Source organism: Aspergillus pseudoviridinutans (assembly GCF_018340605.1).
Source record: "Aspergillus pseudoviridinutans IFM 55266 DNA, scaffold_4, whole genome shotgun sequence".
NCBI lineage: Eukaryota > Fungi > Ascomycota > Eurotiomycetes > Eurotiales > Aspergillaceae > Aspergillus > Aspergillus pseudoviridinutans.
In genome coordinates, this window is record NW_025091284.1 from 3,937,136 (window position 1) to 3,951,060 (window position 13,925).

General features: G+C 49.8%; 4 protein-coding genes across 4 annotated transcripts; 2 read left to right on the forward strand and 2 right to left on the reverse strand.

Annotated features, from left to right (window-relative positions):
- Positions 1–1,791: 1,791 nt before the first annotated feature.
- On the forward strand, positions 1,792–3,307 carry glfB (UDP-galactofuranose transporter; the record flags this gene model as incomplete). The annotated part of the gene is made up of 5 exons (XM_043302691.1): positions 1,792–1,925; positions 1,990–2,057; positions 2,191–2,408; positions 2,473–2,880; positions 2,939–3,307. The coding sequence occupies 5 exons, from the start codon at positions 1,792–1,794 to the stop codon at positions 3,305–3,307; spliced, it is 1,197 nt and encodes a 398-aa protein (XP_043158626.1).
- Positions 3,308–4,923: 1,616 nt separating this feature from the next.
- Asppvi_006794 (uncharacterized protein) lies at positions 4,924–6,069 on the forward strand (the record flags this gene model as incomplete). The annotated part of the gene is made up of 1 exon (XM_043302692.1): positions 4,924–6,069. The coding sequence occupies one exon, from the start codon at positions 4,924–4,926 to the stop codon at positions 6,067–6,069; it is 1,146 nt and encodes a 381-aa protein (XP_043158627.1).
- An 824-nt stretch (positions 6,070–6,893) lies between these two features.
- Asppvi_006795 (sugar transporter-like protein) lies at positions 6,894–8,900 on the reverse strand (the record flags this gene model as incomplete). Its single annotated transcript, XM_043302693.1, has 10 exons — positions 6,894–7,043; positions 7,102–7,231; positions 7,294–7,432; positions 7,485–7,601; positions 7,661–7,738; positions 7,798–7,813; positions 7,867–8,140; positions 8,212–8,510; positions 8,569–8,768; positions 8,831–8,900. The coding sequence occupies 10 exons, from the start codon at positions 8,898–8,900 to the stop codon at positions 6,894–6,896; spliced, it is 1,473 nt and encodes a 490-aa protein (XP_043158628.1).
- A 1,649-nt stretch (positions 8,901–10,549) lies between these two features.
- On the reverse strand, positions 10,550–12,925 carry Asppvi_006796 (transcription factor TFIIIB subunit BRF1; the record flags this gene model as incomplete). The annotated part of the gene is made up of 3 exons (XM_043302694.1): positions 10,550–12,178; positions 12,234–12,442; positions 12,499–12,925. The coding sequence occupies 3 exons, from the start codon at positions 12,923–12,925 to the stop codon at positions 10,550–10,552; spliced, it is 2,265 nt and encodes a 754-aa protein (XP_043158629.1).
- Positions 12,926–13,925: the final 1,000 nt, after the last annotated feature.

A 13,925-nucleotide genomic window follows, 5' to 3' on the forward strand; every position in this document is an offset into this window, starting at 1 on the left:
TCGCCGCATTCTCCACAGGTAAGGGACCTGGCGGCGACGCTATGGATAAGTGGCGGGTATTGGATTGCTTGGCTCTCAGACTGCTTGCGTAATGCAGGTCGTGTCAAGCTGGTCACTGTTAATTTCGATCAACGCTCGATGTTGCAAGATATTGCCGGTTTGTTGTCTTGTCCTTCAATCAGAGTCCATGGATTGATTATGGAGAGTACGTATAACGAAGATCAGTAGGTTGGCAGGAAATGATCATCCTTGGATGCTTACTGGCGGTCAAAAGAAATTTGATCCTTTTCTCACATTGATGAATTGACTATGGAGAGAACAAATCATGTTAATGATGTCTCCATAACTTTACTTCAATACAGCACACAGCTTTTCTTTCAAGGAACTTGCTGGAAGTACCAACGAATAATGTACCAAATGATAAGGTCTGGAAACCATGAAGTTGGAAAAGGGGCAAGGATAATTAAGAATTTACGGAATTAGGATAGAGAAGTGGATACCTGGTGTTTAACAGCAAACCAAAAAGCTCACCAGCAGCCAGGTGCTCGACACGAGTGACCATAGTTAGGACTCTGGAAGCATTTCTTCTTGAGCAATAAGATATCTCTCCTGGGTCTTCTGGGTCTTCTGGCTCTTCTGGGTACCTCCAAACACCAGGTACAAGAGAGTCCAAGCATCAGACCCTTCAATTTCAGGCTGACCACATCTTATCATTTGCAGTTACTCCGTAGCTTGTACTCTGTAGCACAGAGAAATAGACGCACACTGCAGGTTGCTCTATTCCATGCCACTCTAAGGTACCATCATACCAGAGAGACACAGTGTACGAAGTAAGTACCTCTACCACAGTCAATTTGTTCTCGGTCTCGCCTCTTCCACTCCCCTGGCCTCAGAAGTCTGAACTCGCTGCTGGCCAGAACGCAAAAAGGTTGAAACTGGGCGCTCAAAGGTCGGAACCACTTGCGGGTGTTTCAACTTCCGATTTAGTACTAGCCGATACTTCATCCAGTAGTTCTGGCTGGGACTTGCCTGCTTTTGAACTTAGCCCCATCTGCCCCACCACCACTATTCTTGTCACATCTTCCAAGTGGGCCAGGTCCCAAGGCTCTACTCCGTATTTTATCAGAGGGGATGCTTTCAGCAGGAATATGCATACCCCCTAAAGGTAAACTAAGTTTTCGGCTGCGTCTGGCACTGTACGTAGACCATCTAGAGGACAGCGCCTGCTAAGGCCAGGTTCAGTGTCCACTTCCACCGACGAACGACATACCTCATCCCAGCCCACGATCTCGTTATCATTTTAATTCCATTATATTATTTTGTCCAGCCAGCTCCTCTATCGTAGGGACTGTTTACGACTACGTATGACCACGACTTTGCTCACTTGAGCCATAATTTTTAGCCCCTAATCCAACCCGACCCGTGTTTGATCCCCGACCCTGGGAGATTTACGCAATACAATTTCTTTTTTATTATTTCCCGTGTTAGAGTATCCGCTGCTTTTTCTTTTCCGTCTCCCCTCTCCTCTTCCGTCACATACCTCAACTTCATCCATCTCCCTTCGATCGAAGCATCGATTGTTCTCTGTTTCGTTTTCCATTTTGGTTCCTCTTTTTCTTTCATCATTTTCGACCAACTCTAGTCTCGCTCGTTAGACAATTGTTTCTCTTTCTCTTTCTTCGTCTTTCAGCTTCACCCCTGGCCTCTGCGCGCTTTGGTCAGAGCAGCCTTCTACGGCCGCGCCCTTTTGATTTCAAGCAATTCTTATCCGACCAGAGTCAACTTTTCACAATGAGTAACGAAGGAGAAAAAGCCAGAGTCTCCGGCGAGGTCTCTCGCCCAGAGCCTACCCTGCCCACCGTCAATCCCGCCGTTGAGAAGTCGGAGCCCCCCAAGCCTACCTTCCACCCTGCCGTCTATGTGAGGTGAGCACAACTATTAAGTTCTTGGTACAATAACGATGAATGGGTTATGCTGAGGCTGTATTAGTGTCTGGATTGCTCTGAGTTCCAGCGTCATCCTGTTCAACAAGCACATCCTGGATTATGCCCAATTCCGTAAGTGAAATCTGGCCGATTTGCTTAGCTGGTCAAGTTTCCTCATTCATCCTACTAACGATTTATTTGTTCAGGCTTCCGTAGGTCTTTCTCTGTCGTTACATCTCGTCAAGCGAAATCTAATTGTTCCCAGCTATCATCCTGACAACATGGCACTTGGCATTCGCGACTTTCATGACTCAAGTTCTCGCCCGCACAACAACTCTGCTGGATGGCCGCAAGACTGTGAAGATGACCGGACGGGTCTACCTGCGCGCTATTGTACCTATTGGTCTTTTCTTCTCCCTGAGTTTGATCTGCGGTAACGTGACATACCTGTACCTGAGTGTTGCCTTTATCCAGATGCTGAAGGTGTGTTTCTGCTCCGATCAACTTACCATATCGCTGGGCGATAATTGCTGATCACCGTACATAGGCAACGACTCCGGTCGCTGTTTTGATCGCTACCTGGGCTATGGGAATGGCCCCTGTCAACCTGAAAGTCCTCTTCAACGTTGCTATTATTGTCGTCGGTGTCGTCATTGCCTCGTTTGGCGAGATCAAGTTCGTCTTCATCGGTTTCCTGTTCCAGATCGGTGGTATTGTCTTCGAAGCCACCCGTTTGGTCATGGTTCAGCGCCTTCTCAGCTCTGCCGAATTCAAGATGGACCCTCTGGTTTCTCTGTACTACTTCGCTCCTGTGTGCGCTGTGATGAACGGTGTCACTGCCTTGTTCGTTGAAGTACCTAACCTGACTATGGGCCACATCTACAACGTTGGTGTCTGGACTTTGCTGGCCAACGCCGTTGTTGCCTTCCTGCTCAACGTTTCTGTCGTCTTCCTGGTAAGTAGTGTCCGCCAACCTCGCATTCCCCATTTTGGTCGTTAACCCTTGAACGCAGATCGGAAAGACATCCTCCCTTGTCATGACCCTCTGTGGTGTACTGAAAGATATCCTTCTTGTCGCTGCATCCATGATGATTTGGCAGACTCCTGTTACCGGTCTCCAGTTCTTCGGTTACTCGATTGCTCTGATCGGCCTGGTCTACTACAAGCTTGGTGGCGACAAGCTTAAGGAGTATGCTGGTCAGGCCAACCGGTCCTGGGCCGAGTACGGTGCCAACCACCCCGCTCAGCGCAAATCCATCATCATCGGTGCCGTCGTTCTCATCTTCTTCCTGCTGATCGGCTCCATGGCGCCCAGCTACGCCCCCGAGTCTGTGGGTAAAGTCAAGGGCATGCTTGGCGGTGCAACTGTTGGAAATGCCTAAAGGAGCGGATGAATGTGCATACATGAAGAGCATGCGAGAATGCTCCTTGAGATGCGGCAACGCAGATACTGCGGGGTGCGTGCTACCCGTCACCTTGCTGGCGGTAGCAAAATAGAATGCAAGATTCCATACGGCAGGAGTCTGGCTTAATACTTTTCATTCACTTTCCATATTAAGGCCGTTTGAAGACATTTCAATGGCCATATATTTTCTTTACCTCACCCTCTCCTGAATTAATGCGCCTCCGTTGAGATCGTCCACATGCTTGACCACTGGCGGCCTGACTTGGCGACATGCAGGGAATGCAGCCGGTCTCGCCTTCCTAAATGCGTTGACATCCAGATGATATGTTTTGACCTTCGGAGGTGTTCCCTTCTTTTCCGCATTTTGCATCACGGATATCATCCGTACGGGGACTGCAGAGGTTTATTGTTTTTCATCTTTTTCTATGAACATTGACTGTCATGTTAGATTAGCACGAGGTTCCGGTGTCGGATGTGTGTTGTCTTCTGTTTCTTCATCTTCCTTCTCGCCGACGTTTTCTTTCTCCCTTTTTACTTTCCCCCTGTGAATATAGGATACTTCTCATCTGCTACCAAAATAGAGTTTGCTTTTTTCTTGGATTGACGAGAAATGCAATAGATTACATTGTGTTCATCATGACGGTCGAGGTCCTTGGTTGTCTTGCTCTCTCCCCGAGAAAACCCCCAGCCACGCCAATGTTATCCTGAGGCATTTGGCCATTTGCAAGGCTCCCAATCACATTTCGTTGCGCGAGCTGCCAAAGCGGGCCACAGTTACGAACCAATCATGACCCAGCTGAAACCTCAGGCCAGCAACAGGCGGATTGGCCAATAATTGTGCGGAGTGGCGCACAGAAGGGGCCGAGGCGCGGACAGGGCATGCCTATTCTGTCCAGTCAAATTGGCTCTACGAAGACACTGACCCACATTGCACTGGCCAGCGTTGTTATCCATCAACCAATAATGCGGCAATCCTTACAGGCCGATCTGGATCTTGTGGGGTTTGCAAATCATTACGGTATTGTATGGTATGCGGCTGCCGGGCACCGCCCTGCTTGCATAGCAACGCTGCAAGTGCTGCATGGCTTGGCACTGTACCATACAGTATCAAGGCAGATTCTCTCCGCATCCTCCAAAGAAGCTCTAAGCGACGCAAAAAAGATCCGCATCCGTCAGCGCCTTTTCACGCGTTCTTCCAAATCTCTCTCTCTCTCTCTCCGCTGATCCCGTGGATCTAAGTTCTCACACTTCTTGTCATCACGTCTTCTCCCATCACCTTTCTTGTGCTGCTTTTCCTTCCTCTTCTTCGTCCCAATTCCTCTCCTTCTCCTCGCCTTCCATTACTCACTCATCTCTCAAAGTCTGTCCAACAACATTCGACAGTCGTCTGATATACCTCATTACTTCTCTTCTCCGGGCTTTTTGACAGCCATCGCCTTCTCCGCATCTCACTTCTTCTCATCGGCGTCATTCAATCATCTTGCTTTCCTCTGCAGGTTACTCTAGCTCGTTTTTTTTTAATTAGCTCACTTAACAGGACAGAACGCAACAGTTCGGATTCTCCATTGTAACCACCTTCCCAAGTCTTTCGCCATGTGCCCAATGCTCCTCAGCGGTCTTGCGGATGGACCCGCCATGGTCCTATCCCCTCGCCAGGAACACGCTTTTGTTCAGTTCCCTCGCCAGTCGCAGCCCGACTCGGCCTCTGCCGCCTCTCATAATTCATTCTTCAAGACCTCGTCGTTCTCCAACAATATCTTCGGTGCGCAGAAGCTGGCCAACAACGCAGCCAGTTCTTCCAGAATTTCGCGCAAGAGATCGCGAGATGAAGCCGAGTTTGAAGAAGCCCTCAATCCTTCGAGCGCGCCTGCAGTGGCTGCGCCAGCGCCAGCACCAAAGGAGGAGCCTATCTACGGGGAGGGTATGACACTTATCAATCCTCGCACCGGCATGTCGCTTTCTGCAGAGAGCCAGACAGGTACCTGGTACGAAGAACATCTCGAAACCGCCGCTGCCACGGCGGCTCCTCTCTCGTTGCGGTCCCAAGCCAGCTCGTCCGAACTCCACAGCCGCAAGTCGCAGCGTCTCGACCCATCCGCCTCCCGTGTCGACGATATCACTCTCGCCCACATTCAACGAAGACTTCACGAGACAACCGACGATGACAACCGCCGCCTCCTCAACGCCGGAGCCCTCACCAGCTCCTTAACCCCGAACGAACCCCAGGTTGACGACGCAACCCATCTCCTCGGAATCAGCTGGCAACGAATCACTACCGACGACGTCGACATGGCGGCCGCCGTGCGTGGCTGGAAAAAGTACATCGACAAGCAATTCGCACCGTACCTCCTGGACTCGCAGATCCTCATGAAGAACCGCGCGCTCAACGCGTACCTGGTCACAGCGCGACCAATTACTCCTGCCGGACCTGCTATCGCCCCGGCCTTCTATCTCTTCAGCGAAGACCTCACCCAGGCTCAGCTTGTGGCCTCCTCCTGGGAACAATGCGTGCACAATCTTCGCTCGGCTCCCGTAATCTTTGAGCAAAATCAAGTTCTCAATGCTGCAGACAGACCATTCAATAACAACAGCAGCGGCTCAAGTGTTCTAGGCCTCCACACCACCGAGCCGGGCCTCCCGCTCCTGCAAACGATGTGTGCCCAACCAGTCAGCAGCGACATGTGTGCGGGATTGAACAATAGCGTAGGAATGGCGATGGGGATGGAAATTGATACTTAAAAGCAAGCAGTTCATCAACGACACAACCGTTAACGACATCTCGACGACGACGACCCAGAGCCGCTTTCCTTCTCGCTTGCGCGTTCGCATTTTGCACCGCGAATTTCGACAGAACGCCTAACCTTTTCTGGTAGTTTAACATCTTCGGCCCGTTGTCGTGGTTATTTATCGTAATTTTTCGTCTCATTTTCTCGGAGTTGCATTTGTGGGTTCTTTTCTTTCTTCTTTTTTATGTGTTATTTCTTTTATTTTTCTATCTCTTCCAACATCGAATATGAATTGTTGCAAATCTGAAACGAAGTGAGAGAAGAAACAGAAGGGGTTGTAGTGGACGGACGTCATGCTTTCGTATCTTACCATTCCACCTGTTTGTGCTTTTATTATTGTGCTTATGCCAATCAGTGAGGCCTGTCTAGCAAAGAATAATAGGAAAACAAACCAATGAAAGAAAAAACAATTCTTCACGAGCATCGAATGCTATTTGAACGCGAAAATTCTCATTAACTACGTATATCGTATTGTAATTAGACTCACATGATCACTAGCTAAGTATATATCGCAGAGGCAGGTTGGACTACCGGCTACCAGAACTGATCTGGCATCGCTTGATAGCTGTACAGGGTATGTAGACAATCTATTTTCCATCCTTCCGTCGGTAAACGTAACCGTCATCTCGTCTCGAATTGAATCGTAACAATTTTCATTGCGTCGATCTGATTCCCTTCCCTGTCTTGCGGCTCCTCAGCTCCGAGGCCAGGGCCGCGACGCATGTGCTGACCACTGCACTGGCCTTGCGCTGAAGCCGCAAGTTTATTGCTAATGGTCTAGCCGATCTTCTCGACGATAACCTCGGAATGGCCCTTGGTCTGGCTTTCCTCGTCGGTGTGGTGGACCTTGAGCGAATCCCTGAGGAACAGGCCGTCGATCTCTTCAAGGGTTAGATTGGCGGTCTMAGGGTAGAAGAAGTAGATGAGCTAGGGGCCCGGGATTAGTAAATGATGGCAGTTGATGGTGACAGTGGTTTTCACTCACGGGTATGAAGGAGAAATTAAGGCACATGAAGATGAGATAGGTCTTCCAGCGCAGCTTTTCAAGCAGGATGGGAGTGATCATGGCCACGAAGAAGTTCCATAGCCAGTTCGCGGAGACCCCGATGGATTGTCTATTTATTTGAGGTTAGAAGATCATACAGCACTCCAAGGGTCACTTGGCATATGGACTTACCCTTTGGTCCGCGCATGCAGAGGGAGGAGTTCAGGTCCGTATGGCCATGGGATGCAATTGGTGGATGCTCCGAAGATGAGCATGAACAGGAAGAAGAACGCAACGGCCGCTGTCGCCGTGGGCTTTGCCTGGGATGTTCCTGATCAAATGTTAAGGCGCTGAAGTGCTGTAAAGGAGAGACTTAGAGATACCTTCAAACGAAAACAGGATGGCAAGCATCAACATGCAGAAGCCTAGGCCGAATGATCCCCACATCATGGGGTTTCGACGTCCAAGGCGATCTGCATACAGAGTAGGGTACAAAGAACCTAGAGCAATATGATTAGTGTGTTGCGTCCTGTGCGTGAATATGTCAAATGAATCCTACCGATGACAAACATAATCTGAATCACGCCACCAACGAGCGAGCTCATCTTTGCTGTGAGGCCAACGTTGTCCTGCAAGACTAAATAATGGGTCAGAAAAACTCTAGCCCTTATTTGGAGACAGCAGTCTGATTCTCACCCGTTGTAACGTAGAACTGGCTTCTTGTCAGCTTGCACAGTCTGCAAACATGTATCTGTGGTCACTTACAACTATGATATTGGTACCGCCCATTTGGTTTATGAACTGGAGCCCATAAGCCATAAGAACCCGTCGACCAGTCTGCAAGTCATCTCTCTTGAGAAATATTTGGGACCATCTGTATTCTCCACGCGCGCTTTCCAACTCGAGTGCTTGTAGAATTCCTTCGGACTCAGCAAGCACCTTCGGGTGATCAGGTGTCCGGTCATACACCTCACACAGAACCTGCAGTGCTTCTTCGTTACGACCTTTCCTGTATAGCCACCGAGGACTTTCTGGGAGCCTATTCCACCCGTTAGACCTGACTGACATTCTTTGTTCAAGTGCAGTTGTACGAGGAAACGGCCGACTTACCCAGCAACCAGAATAACTACAAGGACGGCGAATATCTCCTGACAAGCGATAGGCAATCGCCAACTGATTGACCCTGTAACAAAGGTCATACCATAGTCAAACCAATAGGCAAGGACAATCCCAAATCCGACGGCAAGCGGGAGGCTGCACACAAATTTTCCCCGTTTCCGTGCCTCACATAGCTCCGCTTGGTAGACAGGCACTAATGTCGACATAATACCAGTGCCGATGCCGTTGACGAAGCGGGATATGAGTAACTGTGTTAGGGAGTAAGAGCATGTTTGGACCGTACCACCGACCTATAGAGCCAGGCAGGTTAGTTGCTGTCCATCTCATTCATGCACGGGCGGCACTCACCACTACATAGACCATCGAAAACCACATAGACTTTTGAAACCCAAGCCTGTCTGTAGTCATAAACGCAATGAAGGTACCGAAGAAGCAGCCAAGGTTGTAGATAGACACTAGGAATCCGAGCATGCCCGCGCGGGGGTGGTTGACGATGCTCAGAAAGTCTTCATTGTTGATGATTCCAGAGAAAACACCCTGATTGTAACCTGGATAAAGAATACAGAGTTAGTTACCAACCGTCAATCTGTAACGCTTCATGGTATCCCACCGAATAGGACAAATGCAATCTGGCAGGTGATCAGAATCGCCATCCGAAGGCCTAGCCCTCGGCTATACATCTTGATCTTAGCCATGCTACAAGTGGAAAGACGATGAGACGTCAGGAAGGAGAATCGATTCAGAAGATGCTTCAATGGATAGTCAATTAAGAAGTATTTATGTACGCCACACGATGCAATATAGGGGGGCGCACGAGTGGATGATGCAAGCCATGCAGATCTACGACATACCTGCTACAACTCGGGAGCTCTGGCGCGCACAGCGCGGAGCTTCATTGCCCTCCTAACAGGTTTACTCATCCCAAGAGTTCATTGAGCCATTCGAGACGGTCACAGGCGCAATGCTCCATACCAGATTCCGCGGAAATCGGGGAAACTCTCACGGCTATGCTAAAGATGGAATCAAGGAGGAACTGGTGATCGAGAACTCCAAGGAAAAGGTCGCATCAGGCGGGCCCGGAGATTTTGTCCTATCATTATAGTCCGTGAGAGGCTTTTTCCTTACGCATTCCTGAAGTTCAACGGGGACTCGGAGCAGAGTCCGAGCTTTGAGGAGGAAAAATCTTCCCAGCAAGTCTCGAGCAGTCCAAGAATAAGACGTGCATCATGCTGAATCTTATTTGCATACTTCAAGCTTCAGTTTGACATCACCCTGTGTCATGATCACTGATGAAAAGCAGGTTGTGGACTGAACAGAAAATGGTTGCCTTTGAGCTTGGACACGGTACCATCACTCGACGCACTTTAGGATATCATACGACTCCTCATCTCTGTTATCTTTCTTTCCCAAACTTCCGGCAGGGGTGACCCCTTGTTCTGATGAGAGTTCCGCATCAGCTAGGTCTGTCCTAGCCGTTAGACAAAGTCCCGTTATAGAAGCTCGAGCCAGAAGGCGATGATCACAAGCATATAGTTCAGTCCTTTTTGCTGCGGAATGGCAAAGAAAGCTTGTGTGGGGCAGTCGAACTTGAATGCATGATGACGCCGAGTCAAATGAGCGAGCTTCTGATGACAGTACTTTCGTGACGGTGCTGGATGATGGGAGAGGAAGCCGGTGGAGAGTGGTTGTTGACAAGAGGAATCTCACCATGTACTCTTTGCACATCCATACAACCACGTGACGAAGGCAGCACAATCGCGGTTCCCACAAAACTACAAAAAAGTACATCAGATGAAGCGGAAGTGTCTATGAATTCAGTAAACTGTACACGTACAAAGTGCGGCGGACTTTTGCCTGCCTATCGTGGAATTGGGATAGAAGGGCAGCCTTTTGGAGTAGCGACAATTCCCCATTGGGTAGTAGCCTTATTGCGCATGGAATGTCGACGACCAAAAATAGCTAGACTCCATATTTCATGGTGAGCTGTTCATGGTAGACGATCTTCTGCCACTCTAAATAATGACTGAAACTGAAAACTGACTGATGGCTGGTTAGCTACAGGGAGGCGCTCATTCCTACTGACGATCGATTTCCTGGTCAAGTAACTCGATACTCCGAACGGGGCAAAAGGTGATCGCTGATCAAGAGACTCAAGGAAAAACCTCCGCCACTCAAGCAGCAAGTCTATTCGAGAGGCTTTTTATTTTAATCTCAATGGACCATCAACGGTTCTGCATCTCATCATCTAGCTCTAGACTTTGTGTTGAGAGGAGGGGTGCATAAGATGAGATAGATGCTTTCAAAGCTTGAGCGCTTATCTCGGTTCAGTCTAATCGCTACCGTAATCACTTTCATCGTCGTAGTAGTCGCCGTACTGCCCTGCAAACGCAGCATCCACCCCATCGGGATCCTCCTCATAATCATCCTCTTCGTCCTCATAGTCGTCCGCTTCTTCGTCTGGAATCTTGCTTTCTGACTCAGGCGCTGGTCCGTGCACCTCCTCGTTGGTATGTGCGCGGTCAATTTTGCCAACTTGCACTCCCGGCTGAAGGGGTTTCTCGCCCGGAAGTTGCGCGGGCCTCGTAGGGGGAGCGGGAGAGGCGACAGGCTTGGCAGTTGCCAGAGAAATCGCCCGCGGTTCCACACTGGCGCTGCGTCGTGAAGCCACACTCTGGCTTCGACTCCGGCTCCTGCTCATACTCTCCGCCTTGGCCTTGGCAGCCTCGTCGGCTCCTTCATCGCCGAACAATGACTCCAGAAGGCGATAGTTGATCTTCTTACTAAACCCTCTGCGTTCGAGCATGCGACGAGTTGCTTCGGCGGGGGTAGATGCCCGGGTGCTTCTGCCATCCGCATCCTCCCCGTCCCCTTCTAGGTAGGTGACGTCTCCTAGCCTACCCCTTCGGCGTTTACGAGGCTTACGCATTCCTGGCTGGGAGTCTGCCTCCGCCAGGGCTCGTTTCAAGGCCTTGGCTTGTTGTGTCCGCAAGTAGTCCTTGTTCTCGTGCACCCAAATTCGTTCTTTGATTTCGACTTCGGCTGGAGATAGAAGACAGTTGGCGACCTCAGGATCATCTTCGAATTCGGAGGCGTCAATTTCTGCTCGGTCAGAAACTTTGTTCTCTTCCTCCCGGCCCGAAGCCACACTCTCAATCATGTTAGAGCCTTTCGATAGGAGGGCCGTCATCTCATTTTCAAGAGCTTCCTCCGATGCAATCTGATCAGGGGTCGGCGACGGCAGCTTTGTTCGTTTGGGCGCCGCGGGGTGTGCGGATTTTGTTATTGCCGCTTCTTCCCCAACTTCCAATAAAACCTCGTTGAGCACAGAGGTTACGGACGCTCGCCGTCGGCCACTGTCCGCCGTGGTCAGCGCGGGGTCAACCGGGAGGCTAGGAATAGCGAAGCCATCCGCATCAAGACGCCTCGGCTCAGCAGGAGTCGCGTCCTGCATGTCTCCCTCGATCTCAGCCGCGGTGTCCGAGGCCTTTCTTTTTATGCTTCGTGATGGCTTTCTTCCCTCCCTGGCTCTGGTAAAGGAAGGGGGATCATGTGCATTCTCCAGTTGTACGGAGCGAAACTGATCGACAGTAAGCTCAGCGCTCTCCGTTGAGCTAAATTCATTCAAACGCTGGTTAATGGTGATCTCGGTGACTTTCACCACATAAACGACCTCACGAACGGTTCGACGAAAATTGTTCATTCGAGCTGCAAGGATCAAAGCAGCGCCACAAATACCGGCCGGACGTCGACCGGTAGTCATCCAATCACGGTTCATTCGCTGAACAATGCGGACTGCCTCGCTGGCAACTTGCATCGTCGCGGTTCCAAATTCGAGTTGCTTGGCGAACCGATAGATCAAACTCTCCGGATCAATTGGGTTCATCAAAAAGACATTACCGCCAAGACGTAGTTCATCTAGTAGGGCCTTGTAGGTTCGACCGAGTTTGAATACATTGACCTGAACAAAATTAGCGATGCACGGACACAGTGTTTAATTGCAGTAGATCACTTACCATCAGTACATCAGCAAAATCAATAAGCATGACAGTGTTGCCATCTTGGCGTCGACACGCGATATACAGACAGACAGCTGCAACCGTCTTTGTCCGACGACCCTGGATGAAGTTTAACCCGACAGCAAGTTTGAAAACCTGACCAGCAGCTTTCATGGCACTCTCTGGGATGTTCAGAGCACGACTTAGTTGGTTTATATAACGAGTTCCTTGCCAAAGTCAGCACGAGCAAGTCGAAAAAAATGAGGGAACAATAATGCCATACCGTTTTGTTCTGTAATTTCTCGACTTTCCATAGCACCTCCTCGTTGAAAGCCCGGTCCATAGCTGCGGACATGGGTTTGGTCTTCACCAACAAACGTTCCTTGAACGACCGCTGCACCCGATGATGATTCACCGAAAGTGACTTCGGAGACGATATTTGCCTCACTAATGACAGTACCACAACCCGAGCAAACCTTCTGACCATCATCCTCCACAATATGAGGAGCTGGACATCCAGGATTGGGACATGTAGTGGTCTTAGGATGGGTAGTAGGCCTGGCGGCCTGGGGGCGTGCGATTGGTTGAGGCCGTTTAATCGGAGTCGGAGTAGGAGCCTTGAGACTCGCCAAACGGCCTACCGGCGGAGCTCTCGGTCCACTCCTAGGGGTCATGGAGGGACGCATATTAGGTCTAAACGCAGACATCATGCACAACGTGGTGTACTCGGAGGAGAGGCCGAGTTCGAATTTGACAAGACAACCTTAGGCTGAAGGGTGAACCTCAGATAGGATGGGGGTAGAGCATAACGGACAAGGGTTTACGGAGAAGCAAATAACGTGCTAAAGATCAGTCCTTGGCAGTAAGAGGACAACAACTGTACTCTGAACCTGATATACGGCGTCGTTGAGTGGACCAATCACGAAAAGGAGGGTCGAGTCTGGACTTCCAAAAAGGGAAAGTAGTGGGCTGGGAGAAGGAAAAATGCCCAGAGAACCCGAAGGACGTCTGACGAGTGAGCACTCCCAGCTCGACCAGAAGAATGGATAATACGATATGGAATATTTCGGAAATTTATCGGACGAAAGAGCAACGGCCGCCGGTTGTAACCCCCAGTAAAAAAAATGAAGAATAAGGATGAAGTCTGTCGATGGCGGGTGAAGACGATGAAGGAGGATTGGGAAGAACGCGAGATTTGCTGGGGGGCGACTTTGCACGCGTCAAATTTTGTCCGGATCAGTTACGGTGGCCCAGTGGGATTATCACGTGAGGTAGATGCCTCGGGGAGCGGCGGTTCGAATCTCGGGACGAGAACATTTTATAGAATCAATTGAGCTCAGTTTGCTGTCAATTTCAGTTTCATAGACCTTAGCATTTCATTTTTAATTGTGATCGATTACTATTTCTAACCTCTGGATTTCATGGAGTCTGTGCTCCACTAACAAAGAAGAGATCCATCTCACTTTATAGACTCGGTGTGAAGATTATGGCTTATACTCCGTAGCTTAGTCTATAATCACCGTTGGCTCATTCTCCAAGAGTTGTCGGAATTCATACTATAGATATCATACAGAGTACAGCTATAGGTGTCATACGGAGTACAGCAGATCTGATCATTATCAGATTAGCTTGCCACTAAGAAAGTGGTTCCTCCGCAGTCAATGGATATCCGCCACTCGGTTCTACTCCGTCGGTCCCGTTCGTCACCAA